A 22,555-nucleotide genomic window follows, 5' to 3' on the forward strand; every position below is an offset into this window, starting at 1 on the left:
ATTTTTTGTTCAATTACAACTACAATTTTTTGTCGCAAGGAGTGTATACATCAGGCAGCAATTGGTTTTCTTCTTGTAATTTTAAATTAAGATCATTTATATATTTAGTCAAATTTACGCGTAATTCAAAATTACACTATGTTAGCATAATGAGCTAACTGGCCCTTGGCCCTTGGAACTTAGTGGAGGAGTCAGTGTGGCCCTTGGGTTAAATAGTTTGGAGACCCCTGCTATAGATTAAACAAATTAATATTCTATATCGACATCTGATAATTATATCTACTATAAATAGAGACTAATTAAGGGTGATTCCCATTAGTACTAAATATAGACTTTATATTTTATATACAGCGTGTGTGTAAAATGCGTGTGTTAATTTTAGGATGTGGCAGAGCTTCTTAAATTAAACGTTTTTTCTATTTGAATTTTTTACGAAAAAACTTTAAAAATTGATTTAAAATATGGAATAAACTAGCCATCAAAATGGCTATGGGATGAAAATTGTCTGTTGTGATAGAAACGGAGCATTTTGTCAAAAAAGTTACATTGTTCGTGGTTACAAAAAAAAAAAAAAATAGAGACCACCTAGTTAATTACACAAATCGTTTGGTAAAAAATTTAGGGACGAATTTTGCAAAATGTTATAGAGAAAAGTTTCATTAATTGCCGAGTTCTTCCACTGGTTAAAATTAACACACGTATTTTAGATTCACCCTAGTACTATTTGACAAATTGGAAAATTAATTAATGAATTCCTAAATTTAACTTAAAATCTAGGCATTGAAATTGATATTTTGTATTAATTTGAAATTATGATTATTTATAATTTGTAGCGAAGTAATGTTAACACTGTACCCATTTAGTATCCAAGAAATGTATGATTTCCATTGGAGTTGGTTATGTGCAACTGCTGTTTATGGATACTAATATCCAAGGGAATTTTATTTGGCTCGTGTGGAAAATGATGGCATATTTAAATAAACACAGTACTAGTCAAGAATTATTGTTATTATGTTATACGTAAGAAGCTAATTTGCAGATTACAGAGAAAACCATCCTCTGCCTGGTGTCGTGTTACTGCTCGTCCATTTTTTCTGTAGTTACATCACGCTCTGGTATTCATTCGAGGGCATCAGGTGAGCCGGCTGGTCCATCATCCGAAGATTACTCCAAGACGAAATTAAAAGGTGAGCAGTACCTACAGGTGATCGCGATGTGAAACTACCTGCCTCGGAAAGAGGGGATATCTAACACCGGTCTTAGAGAAGAAGAGACACGGTCAGGTGAGCACCGAAACCACTCAGACCCAGTCGAAGTACCAAAGGCAGCACCCTCATTTCGTGGGTCCGCGATCGCCAGCCGCACGGGCAGTTCTTCGCGAGGTGAATGTCGCTGCTTTCTTCGAATAACGATCGTTCGCTGCGGCCCCACTATCGCACGTTAGTTGGAAGGTAGGTTGGAAGCTTGGCGGAGGCCGACCATGGCTCAGACCGCTGACCGACCGCACTCCTAGCACCACAAGAATTTTCCAGTGATGTGATCAACGAAGCTCGTGCGACTCGCCTTCCGAGACATTCGAGTGGTTTTGTTGTGCAGTGATTGATTGACTCGACGATGGTATTGATAACGAGACTGATCGTGTCAGTAGTGGTGGTGGTGTTTTTAAATTGGACCACGGCAGATGAGTGTCCTGACGGAGTGCAGAGTGGAAACTGTAGTTTACCAAACCGACAGAATGGTACGTTCAGCAGGGTTCATGACGCACTGTTTGTAAACATAGCGTAAGAATCTCGTTGGTAGATCGCGGCAGCCTTCAAGAGTCATATGTTTTGTTTACTTTGCTTCCTGATCTTGCTATCACCTGTGAGACTTAACCTTCGCAAGCAAAACTTGAGGAAATACGTCAAACGTTACAAACGTGCAGAAATATTTTCGGAGCATGTTGCCCAAAGACCCAAAGTACTGTACTGTCGTTTAAAAAAAATCATTTATCCTTTCTCTCTAAAAGTGTCACGGACACTTCAAAGCAAAATGTTTACACTTACAAGTTTTTTAGCGTTAACCAACTAAGAGTTTTTAGTCGAAGAACAATTAAAGAAAGTAGCGTACCAGAGACGAGGAGTAATGTAATTGGTTTTTAAATGATGCTAACAAATTTGTAACGTTTCTGTTGCTTTTACTGCCGCGTTTTAACTCCATTATTTATTTCTTTCGCCAAGTATCTACTTTTAATCCGTTGTTCTATTTTCCTACATTATTGCAGATACAAGCGTTTATTTTTTTAAATTCAAACATACTGTAATTAATGGAGACACAACTAAATATTTATTTCAACGTTCTATTTTGGCATAACTGATTTTCAAACAGGATAAACCAAAAACAAAGTTGTCTTAACACACTTTATTTTAAAATGGCTTTTACAACCAAGCACAATTTATCGTGCGATCGAATAAAAAAAAATCAAAGTAGGCGAAAATGGTGGTTTGAACCAATCAAAGCATCAGAATAGCACAATCCAGGTAACTCGATTTTTTTTTTATTCGATCGCACGTTATTTATTTTAATGACTTATCTTCGAAGTGGATTAGAAAATGAAAACTAATTTTTTTTTAAATTTGTTTTCACCATTATTTCAGTAAACTCCCAAAACCATAACCTAAAAATCAATCAAGAGGTGACATGTTGACAAGGCTTCAAATTTAGCAATTCCTCAGGAATGCCAACCTACCAAATTTGCTTCAATACCTAATTTATAGTCACTTGAATGAATCAGTTATGAAAATACAGATTGAATTTGTAGTAATAAATAAATAAAATAAATAAAAATATGTATGTATTTATTAATTCAAACTTTATAAATTTTAATATAATTTGATTTATAATTTCATGTTAAAAACAAATACATATAAAAAAGTGCTATTAAAATTTCGACCCTTGTAATCTGCATATTTTATACATATAGGTATTTTTTATTTTTTCTGTATTAACTTCTTTTAAACGAAAACTGAGAAACTACTATTATGTTTGTTTACTCTTTCGTAAATCCTAACAATTAAATTGTATTTTTTGTATTATTAAACAATTTAATTAATATTTAATTGTGATACTAAATACTTCTAAAGTTATGATTGGTGAAACTCGTGACCACAGAACAACGCAGTATACTGAGTGTCTCATTTTGCGGGTACGTTAACCGTCGAACAACAAAAAATTCCAGGGCCCCAAATAGTTGCTGAATGAACTAATATGCGAATCATTGCCACTGCTCCGGTTGTTACATATTAAATTCATATTACTCTATCTCACCCGGAAGAATTATATTTTAGTTAATTATGACGCCATCTACAGTCAACCAATTTTTTGCTCGTTAATCATACGCGAGCAACTTTCCGACTCATTTCCCTCATTTCTGCTTTCAATAATCCTTTTTTTCTCCAGCTTCAAATTGATCGCATCCTCTTCCGCCGCCTTTTCACATCTGGCACTCACCTAATGTTAAAATAATGATTTCCATTAAGTGTATCATTCTAAATTCAAATCTGTGTGGTCGTGTCGTACGTAATCCTCGATTTTTTTCTGGTGGCCGTGTATTTTCGCCCGAGGCCAGTACTGGCCTGGCATTGAACTCGAAATCTCGAAAGATTAGAACGATTTTTCCTGGCCAAAGAGGTATGCACACATTTTTCTGTTGCTGACAAGCTTAAATGTTTCGTAAAATGAGTATTATTTATCTGTCCCAACAGTTTAATCTTGCAGACACGCTCGTGAGATTCCGCGGGTGATAATCTTCACCGTTAAAAAATGTGGGTACGTGCCTTTCATCTCAATTTCGTCAGAATGCAAACGGTTAAAATGAAGAAAACATACTACATAAAGAGAATTTGTGGTAACAGTTTGGGCAGGCATTTTAAAGACTGACACTTGGGTAGATTTTTGTTCTAATCTACACTCATTAACAAATTTTGAATAATAAGTTGTAGTACACTTCTTAAATATTTATCTATTCCATGTATTTTGATTGACTGAAACTAAGTACATATGGTAATGATAAAAAAAAAAACACTAATCTTCTAGTATAAGAAATATGTTAGATCTCTTCCATTTTTTCATAAAATAAATTTTTGAAATTTAGAAATAAAAATGACAAAATACAATTTATACTATATCTTTTTTTTTGTACCTTTAAACATCACTGTGCTCGTAAAACACAGTTCAAGCATCAAATTCTTCCTCATGATCAGTATCAAAATTATATTCCTTTGTCGGTTCAAACACTGACAGTTCTTTCCCATGTGCCAGTGAACAATTAACAGATGACTGATTAGGATAAACCACTATCCACTTTTACTTTTTTTAAATTCTGTGCAGAAAAGATGCAAAACCAGCAACTTGTTGAGATCAAAAACCAGAATAATCTTTGTTATTTAGCTAGTTTTTAAACTTAGCAGAGCAATTCTTACAGCAACCTTTCCAAATCTAAATTTTGTTTTATTCTCTATTTTCCATGTCAAGTAGTATGCTTTCCTTTTTAAAGATATCGTGTCATGACAGAAGTTTTCTACATTATTTACACACTCATACAACATTTTTATTTAAAACAACAATTATTTCAAAGAAAACAACTAAATTATTATGCCTTGAAAACAAATCAAAAATTAACTAGAGCTAAACTTTCATTTTGATTGTTATACCTGTTCTTAATTAGCACCACAAAATGTGCCGAGGTTGAATGTTGACTAGTGTATATACCGTATGATCGAAAATATAAGGAATTAGAGCAGGCCATGATTAACATTCTATAGTTGGTAATTCTGATTTTTTTCTCTAATTTGAAAGTCATCTGTCGTCGGCAATTTTGACAACCTAACGATTTTATTCATTTAGAATAACAAATATTTAATCATTTTAACATTGACAGTTGTTAAGCTGCTGCAATAATGGTGTTCCAACATGTTGCCACCTGTCAGATACTAGATATGGATCTAATCCATTTTATTTTCGATCTTACAGTAAATTCACTCTAACATTTTTTGATGGAAGCATCTACTGCTAGATTTTGATTTTTTTTACATTTCACATAATGCAACAACAAAAGTGATGCCACTTCCGATTAAGCTTATATCATTTCATTTTCATTCTATCAGAAACAAAAGAGAAACCAAGAGATTGATCTGGGAAAATTTGTCTTGCAAGATTATTTATATCAAAGTCATAAATCATAAGATCCAGTAAAGTGGGTTAATTAATTTTCAAAAAGATTTTAATGGAATTTATTTAAAATATCAACCTTCATTTTGCAAATGTTGTAATCATTATTTCTTGTAGGCGTTGTAGTTAAGTACTCATATTTTGTCAATATTAGCACTGACATCCACAACTTTCCAAATTATTGCATCAGCCTTCCAATAATTTTTATTTTAAACTGTATTCAAATTTTTGGTTTCGTTTAGTGTGTGGCGTAGCTCCATCAACTGTTAAATCACAGATGTCAGACGTCATTTATTCAGCGAACATGCAGTGGTGGTTTTCCTGGTTTTCTTAAAGCTATACGATGGTTTTTGACTTTAAATTAATTATTTAATTTGCAATAAAATTATGATCAAAATGAGGTTATGTATCCGAAAGAAATGTTAAAACATACCAACTAAAAAGACGACCTGCGTTTGTAAAAGAGAGAGAGAAATCAGAGCCTGTTTGGCCACAAATTTTATAAACTCTCGATTTTTGACTTAATCAATCTCAAATAAAAAAAATGTACAACGAGAACTGTAATTTCTTGTCATGTAGACCTCCCTAATGCGAGTATATTTGGCACATTCTATTGTAATTTCAAAATGTACACCTATAGTGCAGAAACAATTTTTTTAATTCAAAATTTCGTGGTAAATAATATGATTCTTTCTTTTCATATTTCAGAACAATTCGAATGAAAACATTTTTTTATACATTGTTATTGTCATGGATTGCGGTTTCGAAGCAACCATAGTGAAATTATAGTTTATGACTCCACACATAAATTAAATAGGTACTTCACCAGTCCCGTATATCCCATAAAATAAAAAATATCGCTGATGGACATCCGCTATATTTGTGACCTTTCTAAACAGAACAAACAGAATGCTGAAGTGGTATTTTCTAACCAAGTTAGAATACAAAAAAGTTCAACTACTACAACTAAATTAAAGTGTTTTCTTCAGCAAAATTCGTTTTTGGCGGCATGTCTGAATGTGTATTAATATTTGTTTGTTCTAATTTCCTTTCTGTCGAAAAATAAAGAGTTTTATTATTCTGAATCAACGTAGGTTTGGAAAATGGACCAGCTTTACTGTACGTTGTCAAGTTAAAATTGTTAGAAGCTTCAGACAAATACCTACAGTACTGAACAAAATTACACGTTTGGGAAAAAAATCGTTTTTTTTTGTTTTTTGTTTTCAACTGAATTGATACAGATGTCAATACATAAGTATGATGAATAGTTATTTACATTAGAGTACGGTAGGGATATTTTACAGCTCCAACATAAACGTTCCCTTAGACATTTCGGCTGACTAAATGTTTTATTTTGCAGTTTTGCAGATTTTTATGAAATAACAAATGTCAAACTTTTTGACATACAGAGCTGCCAACCCGATAGGTTGCATTTACCCTATATGATTATTTATTAGTCAATTAAAATTAAAGAAACATATTTATCGGAAAAATAATACATGTAAATGTCTTTTTTTTTTACACTAAATTAAAGTAAAGTATGAACACTTTAATTTTAAAGTAACTGTAAAAAGAGTAAATTAACCGTAAATTTACCATACTCCCCCATAAATTTACAACATCCGTCGGGATATTGCAGCTACCTAAATTGAAAGGTAAAGGTGTGTTTACCAGTTAGGGAAGCAGAAACGTTTAATTCTATAAAAACACCTCTTTATTATAAAAAACAATGTTCATTTGCTAAGACAATATGTACCGATAAGAATATTTTTTAATGTACTTATATTTAATAACATTAATTTAAAGTAGTAATTCCTCGTTAACTTAAATGTTTTGAATGAAAAGAGACTAAAAGATTAATGCTTAAATGGAATCATTTTACAACAATTATACAAGAGTTTACTTTTCACAACCAGGTTTGGTTCCCACAGAAACTTAGCCTTTACATCACCACAAACTAGCTTTAATCTGTTATCTCTGCCAATAGTATTACGCAAATAATTCAGTTCTTTAATAAAGTTTCGTACAAATTGAGCTGTTCGAGCAAATCAACCAATTACAACAACAATTATCCAACAAAATTACTTTTAAATTGCCACCTAGGTTGTGAAGCTCGACCTTCACCACTTCGCTTACTCTTCTTCTCACTGTTTCGAGATTTCAGTCCACTCGCTTACTCGACAGCCGCAAAGAAAACATTTTTCTACCTGCATACAACAGTTTTTATGTCCTATTAAAATTTATCACTACAAAAATTTCAATAGAAAATTATTGATTTACAATCAACGTCGAAGAAGAATCCAACCAATCACGACTCGAAACAGCCTTGAAGTCGAATCACGACTCGATTTTTAGCGCTTCCCGAAGACCTAAACTGCCTCAGAAAAATTCAATTAAAAGGCACGCCTTTCGCAATTACTCAACTGAGCGGTGAGGCAATGCCTCAATTGTAAGGTCGCCTCGACGCGAATTTCTATTAGGCACGGTCAAACGTTTTGTAGAATTACTTTGTGAGGTCATTAATTATGCAATTGGGAAGTTTTTGTCGGCCACTTTGCTGACTCATTTTCCTTAAAAGAATGTCGTCGAATACACCGTTATGGCCACAAGAAAGAAAATCATTGAACCTGCGGCGGTGAAAGAAGTTGTTGGTGGCGTATCGTTCCGCTCAAATCTGGAAATTTCAACGGTGCGTCAGCCGAGTAACCCGCATCGTCGATGAATGGAGAACTACAAGATTAATTATCTACATTATTAGCTTAATTATTGTGCTAATTTATACCCGATGCGTTAGTTTGTCGTAAGTGCCATACACCAAACCGTGTTAGTAGATCAAGACGAAGATCAAGCAGATTTCCTCGCTGCACCTACCATTGAAATCACCAATTTTTCCCCACAACAAGAAATTAACTGCGGTAATGCGTCAATGAGGATTGATAAATCTGGGTAAAAGTCAGCTTATTAACACTCGACAAGAATCGATACTTTCTTCCTCTCCTAAAGCGAATGTAACTGCACTTCTTACTTTCGAGCCTTTCTAGGCCAAACAAATCGTTGGCGGTTCTAGACCCACCAGTAATCAAATTTGCAAACGTTCCATATTTTGCAGAGCATCTAGCGATGGGCGAAGATTATCGGCGTTAATCGCGTGAGACCTAGAACCACCTCGTGGACCAATCTGAAGAAACGGTACAAATATTTTAATTGTCGACTGAAGCATCGTTTAGATCTGTCGATACGGCTTGGAAAACTTCTTTGAACTGAATTAAATTTCAGTGAAATTTATGTGTAGAAAGTGGCCAAGTTTACAACAGTGAAATGTTCGTGTTTGTTGAATGTTAATAACCTTCTGAAGGTTACTATAAGTAATTGACCGTTCTTAATAAAAGAGTGGTGCACGTAAATGCCAGCCTCTTAAAATGCTTTATAAATCAAGTTTTACATCATGGAATATGATTACGTGTCGTAGAAAAGGATACGTGGCTGGAGGGGTGGATGACTAAAGTTGACGAGCTGGAGCACTAGTTCTTCTGGATGGTCTTAAAACCAGTCCAAAATAGAATTTACATCATAAATTCTAATTCGGAGCGAAACGTGATTCAGTTCTTGGTGTAGGAGGAGATCGGAATATTCATGCAACAAACAAAAGAATTTGTTTACAAAAGTTGTTGTCGTGATTTGGTAAAACCTTTATCCAATAGTTTTTATAATAAATTGTTATTCACTTTTGAAGGGAGACCTCGAGACTATGATTCTTCATTTTTTGCCCAATTAATAGATATCCTTCGTGCCTAGAACTCTTCGTTGGTTCTACGAAGATATTTTTTGGGAAGTATTCTGTTGTGATATTTACAGTGACCCACGTTTCTTTCAATCTAGTAATTTTGTTCAACGAAAGATTTTTGGGAAATTGACTAAACTTGTAAAATAGTATGAGGCACCAGTTTTACTGCAAAGAAGCATTTTGAATAAATTGTTAGACAAACAAAAGGATTGTAGATGATATTGGGGGAAAATGGTTAACACGTTTGTTCGAATTTGTAAATTGTTTAAAACATTGTTTAGTTATTTTGTTCACATTAATTTAGTTACAGTTATCGTGTAACCGCATTCGGTTTGCCGCCTTTACAGGTGTGAGAATCTACCAAATGTTAAAAATAATTCTCAGCAAATGTCAAAAATTGCATGCAATATCCACCAGATCATTATGTAGAAAAAACTTGTAAAATAAAATGGGTGTGCTAAGTAGCGCTTGTACTTAATTAAATTTAATAGCAGAAATTTACCGCAACAGTATTGTTTGAGAATATCTGATTTTCAGCAAAATTGCAACATCTATCATTTATCGACCGTTTTTATTAAAATTTTCACATCAAGTTCAATTGAATGGGGCAGAGGTGATTAAACGCTTTGTTCTTTCATATTACCAAGGCTGGCAAGCATTTTACAGTTCTTGAATTTTAACTAAATACATTCATATCAACAACAAAATTACCAATTTCTTTGTTGCACTAATAAATTATCTAATAACTTCTTTTTAAACATGCGTAGATTATAGTTTTGCAACTGCTAAAAATACTAATAAAATAGTTATTTATCTTCAAGTGGTCGAAAATCGCGCTTTTACCGAATATTTAACTGGTACCATGGTGGTGTAACACGAGTCGCCCATATTCACGGATGACAGATGTCAAAATCACAAATAGCAAAATGGCCGTTCAACGTTAAATGAAAAGTAAACTTTAGACTTTTGTAGACTTTACGAATATTATTGAACCTTCAAGTACTAATAATATTGCAGCAAGGGAACTAGGAATTAGGTACTGGTGCCTTAAAATTTGAAAATTGTAAGTTTGAAAATTGTCATTTTACTGAACTCCAGCAAAATAAAATGAACATGTTCATGTCCGATTTTTTTTTATGATTCGCTTGAAGATAAAATAGTATAGTTTATAGTTTGTCCAGCGAGAGATTGGTTGACATAAAAAATCACTAAATTCTACGCAGAGATAGTAGTACCTAGCGCGCGTAAAATTTGAAATATATCCTTCAAGCAAGTAACATTTTTTGCTTTGAAATTATGCTCTAATTAATCTATTCTAGTGCATTTTTTAGTGTTGGGTTACAAGCCTACAATTTACAATCTCCCAATCTCTCGCTGGACGAAGTATACAAATATCATTCAGAGTAGAAGGTCTTTTTGTGCTTTACCCAGTTGTCGACCTCGACTTCCTCCCGGTCTTCAATCTCTGGGCTTAGCACAAAAAGACTCACTTCTACTCTTAATGATATAATCTACTATTTATTGTCTAGCGACTAAAAATAATTTGTAATTAATTAATCATAATATTAATGATACAAATACTAACATAATTAAAATTAATTCCATATAAAAGAGACTCAGTACGTCATCGGTTTTAGGTAAATCATATTTCATTTCATACTTCGTCCTAGATTTTTTGGTAGTAAATCTAATTATGTCGTTTTGACTCTTCCAGGATATCTTGGGGAACAATTTTCGTAAAAATTAAACAACTACTGAGAATAAAATAAACTGTTTATAAATTTTGCTAACGGCAAATGTGCTTAGTCTGTAGCTGCGATTTTGAGAAAGTTTAATTTAAGTTTTTAAGAATGTAAAAAAATAATGAGTATACCTATCTGTCATTCCTTCATACCTTAATTGATATTAGACGTCACCTACGGTAGGAAATTATTGCCTTTCGTCCCTTATCACACAAATAACTATTTTTGATAATGATTTTCGCTAAAATGAAACAATTAGCTAGAATGAAATAAACTGTTTGTAAACCGAAATTTTGCTAACGGCAAGTGTGCTTACTCTGTAGATCTGATTTTTTAATATAAAGAAGAGTAGAAAAATTGTAAGTATACTTCTGGAAAAAAGTATCATCTCTTGTGTGATTATTATTAAACATCACCCGTAGCAGGAAATCATACAGTTTCCTCCCCCTTGTCATACAAATAACTATTTTTGCAAACTGTAATCTTATCCCTACTATAGAATTGCCAATAGGAATACATAATTGCTTTATAACGAACTGCTTCTTAATTTCCGGTTGAACTCACTGATTTCAAGAGAAACTAATAGTGTTCTAAAAGTCTTCATCTTGTATAAACTAAAACAACAAATTCAAAAATAAACCTAAGAGAAAGAGAGTACCTATCGGTGTCAAGATTTGTTTTTAGTATCGATTATAATCCAATATAAAATTTTACTGGAAAAGATTTATTTATGGCCATGTCTCTCTTCTTAATGTTCGACAGGACAATTTTTCACAAACATGTGGCGCTGTCGCGTTTTTTCTCAAGCAATGAATTTATGTTACACTCCGTAAAGTTTAGTATTCCTCAGTATCAAGTTTCTTGCCATTGAGTTTAAGACCGCAAGTATACCGAATCCCCATCAAATCTGGGACAAGAATGTCGGCTGATAGTCTCGTTTGGAACGTTATTCCTTCAATGTGGGACGATCACGACACCAATACGCAAGAATTAACCATTAATAATAACGAAAAGCGTTGTACCTAAGTTTTATTGGGCTAAGCTAGCACTTTAGCGAATACTCTTGGACAAAAAAATCATAAATTAAAACCGACTCAGATTTAATAGTGAAACAATTATTATTATCCAACACATAAACGTCGTGATAAACTGTGGTAATTTCGTGCAAATTATTTCGCAATTCGACACTTGCCGCTTTAGCTGAGAAAATTTACGTGGTGCAGGAGTGAAACAGCAATCAGCAATCATGCAAGTGGTATAACATTAGTGGTGCAAGGAGTAATTTAACAATAAATATGGGTCAGAGTAAACAATGGTAGGTTGGCGCTCATTGTTGGATCAGCCAGAATCACTGAAACTTTCACTATTATACAGACACTCATAATTTGCATATTTCATTATTATTTCATTTTACGGAGGAACTACGGTGCGAGCTCTAAAACAGATCGTGGAGATTAGCCGAAACTAATTGAAGCATGAATGCTATTCTCGCTTTTCTGGCTAATACGAAAAATTGTTAAATTAACGATAAGGCCAAATCGTGCACACAGTTGGTTTCCTTATTCGATAAATTAAAACCATTGCGGCTTTATTGGACCATGAAGCATTCACATCCCGCCATTTTTACAGTCTGATTAATTTTTCATAAGCCACACCGAATTTGAATGCGAATGTCACACAGCGACTGGTAGAAAAAGCATGGAAAAAGAGGACACGATGCCATTTTGCACGTTATTATTTTTTGTTGTAAAACATCTGTTCTAAAATGGCACCTTGGCCATAACTTATCTTCATAAAACATGCATTGGAAGCGTTAAAATTGAGCAATTTTGAACCTTTCGTGATTTCTTTTGCACAACTGCGCTGCATATGCAAAAATTCTTTGATATTTATAGGTAATAAATTTTCTTGTGGAAAAAAATGTTTGGGCTATTTATTGAAATTATAATTCTATGGTGTAATCCGCCTGTGAATAAACAATCGGATGTTGTAGTAAGAAAGAACTGTGACAACGTCCGGTTACAACGACAAAAACCAACACGTGAGAGTAGTTGAACAGTTAACAACTTTGCGGAAATTTCAATGCTTCACATGAAGCCTTTAATGGTTTCGGCGAGGATGAGGTCATGTTACATAACAGCACATGATGCCCTAGGTTCCCATATAATCGCGATGAAGATCTAATGGAAATTTTAGCCAACAGCAGGTTCGAACGAACGGACGAAACTGCGACAAAGTGTGCAGTATGGTGATTAGCCTTATCTTGCCGGTCTGTCCCATGCTTCAGGTGTTTTGATTATAGTCTGTGATTTCCATGCGTGACGAATTTTCGCGAAGTTCACTGAACATTTAAATGCAGTAGGTACGAACAAGAAAATGTTCAAATGTTTCTAATTAACAGACGTAATTGATCGTAAGATTGTTCATTAAATCCGTTTTGAAAACAGCACGAGTAGAATTGCATAACCTTGATTTTTTTTAATTTAATTACAAAAAACTATTAATGAACTTGGAATTGTTACATTCTTTCTTCACTGTTATTACATCGAGTGCCGTTAAATTCTTGTGTACCTATCTGTTTTGTAATTTACATATTGATACCGTTGCGGAAGAATACGACATGACATTTTCATATTTTAAAGGTTTTTGACTTTTGTGGTGATTTGGACAACAATGACTGCTATTAGTGGGAAAAGTTGAGTAGTACCACTTACCTTAGAAATGAAAAGTAATCTACAATAGCAATGGCCTTGGTTTTTGTTAAAAATACGTTTGTGGTTATGAGTGCGTAAAAATTTAATTTAGCTATTCAGTTCTTCTCAGAAGATTCGCTGAACTACAAATTTATAATGGAGGTTATCTTGTTAATAGTTATACAAAGAAGACCAACTTCTCTCTTTTGCCACACCAATTAGTTGAAAATACTTAAATGGCGAAAACTTCAAATACTTCTTAAAAATTGTGTTCAAGTAGATATTTCTTTGAAAACCATGCGTCAATAATATTTTAGTATTTTAAATGTTTGTATATTACTATTTCGGCATTCCCCACAGTCATGAATCAATACATTTTCGCAAAAATTATGTCAGCAACTCGTTTCTCTAATATTATTCCGCTTGTTATGCTAATTGGTATGATTGTATCAATTATACATCTTCGACTTCAAGGGCAATTGATTTTATGGCATCCTCCTGAAAATTAATTTTTTTGTAAGGCATTTAAGAAACAACAAACATGATGACTATCTTGATTTTAAAATTCATTTACAAAACACTTAAGAAAGTAATACAGTGAGCACTTAACATTTTACAAAAATGTTCTACTCTTGTAGATTTAAAAATATAATTTTTGTTTAAGTCGCAAAATTTTGTTCTCACATTATTCAAATAGCCTAACAGTGTTGCTTAACATAAGTGATTTTTTTGTTTTCTTAGTAGAGTATTTCTGATTGTAAGAGCTTTTTTTCTGCTTGTTGCTTGACGTTACAACACAGAGAAATAAAGTTACAACACAAATAATCCGAATTAAAATCTGACGGAAGCTAACCGCATATTAAATCAGCCATCTCTTTAGCTTGCCACGAGCTACACTTCTGAGAAAGCTATTTGAAACACAAATCTCAAGCAGCCTGCACGATTCTAAAAATATCTCACAGATGCAGCGATTGTTACGTAATATATTAAAACTCGTTTCTAATATACTCGCACTTACAACAATTAGCGTGGATTTTTTACATTTTCCACTTAATTTAAAAAAATATTGGTACCAAAATTTGAACAAAATAACAATAACTTACAATTAACAAGAGCTCAACGAATGAATTTAATGCTTTACCGACTCAGCAACTTTGTTAATTACTTAACGATTTGAAAAACTAACAAGTTAACTTAACTAGTTTAAACGTAAAAAATATTAACAGAAATTTGTAGTCTTGTCCTGGTCGCACTATGCTTTTTTTCCTTGGGATGTAGATCCCAATCTGTTCCGCTTTGTTGTGGAGACTTCGATAGTGGAGTAAACGACGAACTTTGCTCGTTAATTTGACTGGAAATATGAATAAAAACTGCAACACCATTCCGTTTGACAAAAAATACAAATTAATCACAATTCAAGCATCACTACTACTTCCTTAATTGTTACAGTAGTAATCGAGCAAGACGAATCAGTTCTATTTCGCAGAACTGGCGAAGTTTCTTGTGATTGCGAAATAAAAAATCGTTAGTTATTTATCTGTTTTATGGTGAATCTGGAAGTTATGTGATTAGATGCAATTCCATTAAAATAATGACGGTACTGAAAGGGTACGTACTACGAGTACTGATGGTTAGTTGTGTATCTGCACGAAGTATAATGACCTTCCGGGCACTCCGGAGACTACGGATGAGCTGATCTATCCGAGCCAGTGAAACTGGTTGCAATGCGGATAAATAATAACACTCCAATAAGCCTCAAGGTGTATGCTATTAACCTGCATCTCATCTTCTTTCGTAATGGTAATAAATAATGGCACGACCAGACATGTGTTGGTGGTCTTCAACCTTTCAGATTTTTCAATAGCAAGTCCCAAATCCGCGTTTGAGCTAGAGAATCGTGCAATCGCTTGACCTTTCGTTGCTCCACTTACTCCTTAATTTATTGTTCTGGTGCGAGAGCAATTAATACAAGTCCAAATGGCATCAATGCATTACAACGTCTTCAGCGAAAGCTAACCAGTGTATGAAAATTAATCCCGAAATGATAATAGAGTCACCGAAACAGTTACGTTTCTTTATACAAAACCGTTCGACAAGAAAGGTGAACCGCTTGTACATCCTGCTCGCGTCCACGTGACCATTTATCATTCGATTTCTCTTTGCAGAAACACCCCAAGAGGTGACAACGCACACGCCGAAACCGGCGCTCAAGTCCATGAACATGCTGGCGGAGGACCAGATGGGCGAGGAGCCCAAAGGACGAGCTCTCAATTTCACCATGGACGAGCCCGGGGCAGGAAACGTACTCTCCGGTAACAGTACCGCTCGCGACGAACTCGGCGACCTCAGCGACGTCACCATCAACGAAGACGAAGACGTCGACGAGCACGAGATGCAAGCAGAGAGAATATTGACGTCGAAAGCAACGGGACACAATGTCACGAATAGTACGGTGCAAGGTATTGGAAAAGTTATATTGCTCGGTTTGATGCCGTGACCTCGTTTTGATCTTACCAAGTTCTTGCTGGTTTCAGGGGTTTGCGAAAAAGGCGGTTTGACCTACGACAACGGGGAAAAATTGGAAATTGGATGCGATTCGGTGTGCACCTGTCGGAAGGGTAAAATGGAGTGCGAGGACAGGTGCACAGCGCCGTTATTTAGAAAGGGAAAGAAAATTGACGATCCGTTGTGTATCGCCAAAGAAGCGGAAGACTCGTGTTGCTCGGTGCTGATTTGTTCGGCAGATACAGGTTAGTGCAATTCTATTAAAGTATGTCAAGTTGGCAATGTGGTTTGTAGTTTCTGAGAAATTTGGTAGGTCCGGTAGGAGAGCATTGTGTTGAAATTTAGAGAACGTCACGAAACACAGAGGAAAATGGAATAGTTTTTAAATAAAAATGGCTTTATTGTAGTAGTACTTGTAGGTAGCAGTACTTTAGAAAATAGATTAGAAAACAGTAAACCATTAGATATCACATAGTACAGCTTAGTAGCTTTCAAATTGCGTTGATTTAACACAAGAAACTTAATTACAAAAAACAAGAAAGAAAAGATTGCAAGAAACTCCGAAGACAAAAAAGTTTCCATGCTGATTTGTCGTATTCTTCAACATTTTTCTCGTTTTATTCTATCATTCCTAATTTCACATAATTTTGCAATTTTTTTATCCATTCTCACACTTTATCTTCTCTTTCTTCTCCCGAAGTTTCTAAATTTTCTTAGGTGTTAATAATTTCTGTCTTCTGCCATTTCTGTTGGGGTTTCCTTACTATCTACAGTAATCTACAAAGGATTCTCGACTCGTTTGATCTTTGGTTACCATAACAACTTAATGTTCTCATCACGGTTTATAAAAGTGATGAAAACGACTTTAAAGAAAAGCGGGGAAAAAGCTGAATTTCCACTTACGCGAAGTGGCAAGCAATCTAATATTCTGTGATCAAGACAATTTTTTAACGGAGTCACTGTTTTTGATTGAACTGTACCGATAATTGCCAAATAAAATGAAAAACCAAAAGAAAAGAATCACCAAAATGGTAATTTTAAGTAATGAAATAAATTATGAATGTACAGTTGGTTGCAAAAAAACGGGAACTGTCACAATAAAATTGACACATTTTTACAATTTTCTCATGGTGTGAAACCTTCTTACGGGTTAGAAACATATGGTCAAAATTCAATACTTTTTAAAAATCATTTGATAGGAATTGTCAAGTAGACAATTAATTACTGACAAATGGCCAAAACCAAGTTTACATTAGGAAAATTTTCATTTCCCCATTTTTTGTAACCAACTGTATGAATTAAAAAAAATTATAAGTATTACATTTATTTTATAAAATTGTAGCAATGTAATGTACCTAACTGTAAAGTAAGGTTAGGAAGTTCTTGTTGACGTTTCATATAAGTAAACATGTGCGGAGACGAAATATTTAATAAGAAGTCAAAAATAAGTTGTAAAGGATGCAGTTTCTTCGTATATGTTTAAATCTATTAAACGGTGAAGATATGCGGTTTCATTCTCGAGGCTTACTCGATTATTGTACTTGATCACGCAATATATTATTGTGTGGTGTTAAAATTTATATTTCTACTTCGATAAATGACGCAACCGAGAAGATAAAATGGTTTAAGAATCCAATGGCTTCAAATCACATAAGGAGGTTTGGTAATTTTTTTCAACCTCAGACTGGTTCAATGGGTACTTATCTCAAAGTTTACTGTCATTGCTTTCGTATTTCTTCCTTGACTTCTAAGTGTTGTGCAGTCTTGATCATTATTATTTATCACACACTTTTTGATTCAATGAAGTTATTTTATCAATAATAATTAGAAACTTCTGTCAAAATGATCTTTTATTTCCACGTCATGCCAACTTGACGATTGGTCGATCTAGTTTACTTTTTAATATCTAAAAACTTACCACAGAGACAGAACCTCTGGAAATATGCACGTTTGACAACCACACGTACCACAGAGGAGAAACTTTCAACAAGGGATGCACAGAAGTTTGTACTTGCGAAATCGCGGGTAAAACATCGTGCAAAGCGCGATGTCCACCAGTTAACAAAACCAGTGAAAAATGTGTGGAAGTGCAAGACCCAAACGACTCATGCTGCAAGAAAATTCTTTGCGATGTAACACTCGATGACCACGAACCAGAGAAAGACTACGTTATGCAGAAACACAAACTGGTGGACGCTAAATTTCTGAACGACACCACTGTTGAACTAAAGTTTGATCCAAAATTGAACGACAAAGAAAATTCTGTCTATATCGAAGGAAGTGCTGACCAAGACAATTGGAAGACTTACAAAATTCGATCACAAAAATATGTAGACGTGATGGATGGTACAAAATACCTAAAAATGGAAAACGGCGAAGAAACCGTTAGAATAGAAGGTTCAGGAGCAGACAGTGAAAAAGAAGAGCACGGTGGTTGCACTTACAACGGAACGTCTTTCAAATTAAACGAAGAGTACAACGATAACTGCACATCTCTTTGTGTTTGCAAAGAGTCGGGAATGAAATGTTTAAAACTAGAATGTCCGACTTATTTCGGAGTGGATGTCCTCGATCCAAATTGCATTGAATGGGAAACAGTACCTCCAAATTTCAAACCATCGCCTCCAAATTGTTGCCCAGAAGAGTTGAAATGCAAGAGTAACGGATCGTGCATGTATGACGGCCACACCTATCAAAATTGGCAACAGTTGCCCATCAACATAACAGGGTGTGATAAGAGATGTTACTGCGAGATGGGTAACGTGGAGTGTCAAAATACTTGTCCACCAGTTACCGCACTACCTCCGCCTACGCTGCCGTGCTCTGCGAACCAAGCAATCGTTGATCACCTTCCGGACGACGACTGTTGCATGTACTGGGTTTGCAACCCTGACGCAGGTGAGTCGTAGAGTATTGCAAGCCTCAAGTTAGTGATGTATGAGCGCGGCTAGTCTGTTAATTGCGGTACTTTGTGGGGTTCCTACTCAACTAACAAACTGTACATATGGACAGGACTGACTAATCGCTATCCACTCTGTATATATTTTGACACGGCTGTGGTAGTAGTTTTGGGTCGACGTTTTGGAGTGGACCTTGACTCAAACTTTATTTCAGAGACCGGACGTAATGAAACAAAGATAGACGTACAAACGAGTTCAAAAAATTCGACGGAGGCACCATTTGCATTGTTCCCGACAAAAGCACCGTCCAAAAATTTGGGACCGTTGTTAATTTATACTAACCACGAGAATGGTTCTGAGACCACTCAGAGTCCGTTAGAGTCTTATACACAATCTAATTTACCATCAAACGAAAATCCATTTTATCACAAAAGTAACAAAGACGAAAACAAGGAACCTTTCCTGGGTCCTTTCAATCCCACTTACAAAAAGCCCTCCGACTCCAAAAACCAGAAGGGTCAAAAGCCTAAACCCGTCAAAGAGGGTGGACTCTTCGTCACACCTCCACCCGGCGAGAATTACATCCCCAACCATCAAGTCAAAAAAACCCAAATGCACGGAAACCAAGACGAACTGTTGCAGTTCATCCACCAACACCCCGAAATCAATAACTACCCCTCCGGTTCCGTAGTAGAGGTTCACAGCGTTCCGGTAAAACCGTCCAACCCATTTGTCAATCCTGGCGCTCCCAACGGACGCCCCCAGAACTTCATACCTTACGTCCTGCCGCCCAACGGTCACGGTAACGAGTTGCCCGGTGGCATCACCGTCGAGCAAATCTTGCAAGAAGTGCACAAAAACGCCAATCCGCACGGGCACCTCTATTCTTTTCCACCCACTCAGTTTAATAACGGACCAGTACTTCTAGCCCCACAAAGTCCAGTTTTACCGAATAGACATAATTCGACGTACCAAGGTTTGTGGAGGGACCGAATCGAAGGGTCTTTTTTAATTTAGGGTTGTTTATTTAGGTCAAATGTTTCCTGGAAACTATCCAAATATTCCAGGGTTGCAACAGCAGGATGACGTCACTGTGACCACGCTGGACGCGGTGGACCCCCATACGGTACGGTTAGCGTTTGTGGTTCCACCGGTTATTGTTGGGTTGCATGGACGAGTGGAGGTTCGATACACTCATCACGAGTAAGTTTTCACTTCGTATTTTTAGAAGTAAGGTTAGGTTAAGTCCCGTGGTATACATTGTCCAATGAAATTAATATTTTCTTTGGAGTAATTCTAACCCCCAATTTCATAATCAGCCTAAAGTTCCTACTTTAACATTAAAGTTTACCATTTACCATAGAAACATATTGTTGCAACAATTAATTAAAATTACGTTAAGATAAAGTCGACTTTAAGTTTATTATGAAACTGGCCCTAAGACTATAAAAAACGATGCGACTAATTAATTTGATTATGTAGCAATCTTGACATAAACTCGTGGCAACTGCAAGTCTTCGCCCCACCAAACGACCTAATCGCCACCCCCCAACTCGAATTCGATCTGCTGGACCTCAGACCCGACACCGAATACAAAATCAAAATAACCATCACTCTGCGAGACCTACACAACACTCCCAGCAGCCGCGTCTACAAGATCAGAACTCCCAAAGACCTCAACGCCACCACGTTACCACCTATGATCCCCATCGAGCCCGAACTGGCCATCACCGACATCAACGCCACTTGGGTGACGGTGGTTTGGAGAAAGTTCACAGAATACGAACTGCAGTTCATTGACGGTGTACAGCTCAGATTCAAAGAGATCGATGGAAAAGTCTACGACGCCACACCACTGATTCACAGATCAGTCACCAGCTACACTCTTGAGAGCCTCAAACCCAACACCAAATACGAAGTGGGAATTTTCTTCATTCCCTTCACGGGACAGCTGACCGAACTCCACGCGGAACACATGCTCCACTTCACAACCGCCAACGAAATTGACACTTACGGCTTCAACGTCACGTTGGAGATTTCCCACATCAAATCGACCAGTGTTGAAATAGCGTGGTCGGGAGTTCCCTACCCAGAAGACAAATACGTCAACATATACAGAGCGATTTATCAGAGCGACTCCGGCAAGGAGGACCACAGCACTTTCAAGATTGCAAAGCGGGATTCCCCCACCAAAACGGTCATCATGGATCTCAAACCTGGGACTAGGTACAGGTTGTGGTTGGAGGTATATCTCACCAATGGCAAAATCAAAACCAGCAATGTCCAAGATTTTATAACAAAACCTAGAGTGGCACCTGCGTTGGGAGCGTCGACCCAACAGGACAAACTCTCCGCTGCTGAGCATAGGGAAAAGGGAGATTACTACGGACCCCTAGTCATTGTAGCAATTTTAGCTGCTATAGCTATATTAAGTACGTTGATATTGTTGTTAATATTAGTCAGGAGACACAACCAAAATAAAGCTGCCATCACGCCGCCGCCGCCAAGAGTGAGTCAATCGGCGTACGATAATCCGACCTACAAAGTGGAAATTCAGCAAGAGACGATGGGTGAGTGTTCGAAATGATTCTCCGGAAATGCCTTTGTTTGTCGTGTTGGCGAAGGAAAAATGTGGCCTCTTTGCGTTGGTTCCTAGAATTGGGTTACCTGCTTTGACCCTGAAACACGTAATATGAATAAGTTTATAACTAGTGTTCAGATGTCATCATTCACTCATGTCTCCACAAGTGAATCATTCGTTTATGATATCAAGCAACTAGCTTTGGCTTTGTAATAATTGCAGCTTGCTGTGATGAAAACGAACCGGTTAGTGGAGTACCCACTGCTGTGTTGACATCATTAAATCTTTCTGTGTAAGAGGAGAAAATAGAAATATCATTTCGCGTTAACATATTAAGAGACATTATTTATAAACGACAAAGAAAATGTCTTATTTGTGTAGGAGATATAAATTAATTATTAGCTGAAAAACTGCCGAAAGTTACAAGTTACATTTTTCCTTCGAACGACATCATTTAAAAAAATAAATAATTAATTTGATTCTTGTTGCAGGATTATGAAAATATCAGGAACACTTCGACTGCTGTAAATATTATGTAATAATTTGTTCTATCATAGGATCCTCACGATTACTGTGTATTTAATTTTAAATGTTAATTTAATTTGTAATATAATAACTATGAGTAACATGTGATTACCTATTATTGAATCCTTGTCCAATCCTAACTGGACTATGTATACATATTTCCATTTATGAAAAAATACATAATCGCATTTTGTACATATATTTGGACCGACCTCGCAAGCTCGTCGTGCCCTCAACACAAAATGCTTTTTATAAGACTCGTATCATAATAGGTATCTACAAGTATACACGGTTAATCACATAAGAGTTATGTACTTCTGAATTCTTTTTAAATGTGACCCAAAATACAGTCACGGACAGAAAAAAGTAGGATACTGTTTTTTCGCTAATGTAAGTCGGTTTACTCTTTTCATGGTTACTATTAAAATATTTATTTATTTATCATAGTAAGTCCGGTTTACTCAACTCAATTTTAGCTAAATTTCTTAATAAGAATTGTCCTGCTTTTTTCTGTCGGCGACTGTATAAATATCGTCAATAACTTGCTTCGTCTTTTACTTTAAAAAATTAAGCGTGTAATCTACGATTGCTTTGCTTGACAGAATTCGTTGACTTTC

At 35.7% G+C, this 22,555-nt stretch overlaps 1 protein-coding gene across 4 annotated transcripts; it reads left to right on the forward strand.

Annotated features, from left to right (window-relative positions):
- The first annotated feature begins 1,191 nt into the window (after positions 1-1,191).
- sas (stranded at second) lies at positions 1,192-22,041 on the forward strand. Of its 4 annotated transcripts, XM_069039523.1 has the most exons (8): positions 1,199-1,738; positions 15,593-15,886; positions 15,962-16,177; positions 17,856-18,830; positions 19,047-19,808; positions 19,864-20,035; positions 20,315-21,402; positions 21,905-22,041. In XM_069039523.1, exons 1-8 carry the CDS (start codon positions 1,615-1,617, stop codon positions 21,910-21,912), a joined length of 3,639 nt encoding a protein of 1,212 aa, XP_068895624.1. In that variant the 5' UTR covers positions 1,199-1,614; the 3' UTR covers positions 21,913-22,041. The 4 variants fall into 4 exon arrangements, with proteins under 4 accessions (XP_068895627.1, XP_068895624.1, XP_068895626.1 ...); XM_069039526.1 differs by lacking the exon at positions 17,856-18,830 and having other exon boundaries at positions 1,192-1,738; XM_069039525.1 differs by lacking the exon at positions 19,047-19,808 and having other exon boundaries at positions 1,237-1,738; positions 19,900-20,035.
- Positions 22,042-22,555: the final 514 nt, after the last annotated feature.

This window comes from Tenebrio molitor, chromosome 2 (assembly GCF_963966145.1).
Source record: "Tenebrio molitor chromosome 2, icTenMoli1.1, whole genome shotgun sequence".
Lineage (NCBI taxonomy): Eukaryota > Metazoa > Arthropoda > Insecta > Coleoptera > Tenebrionidae > Tenebrio > Tenebrio molitor.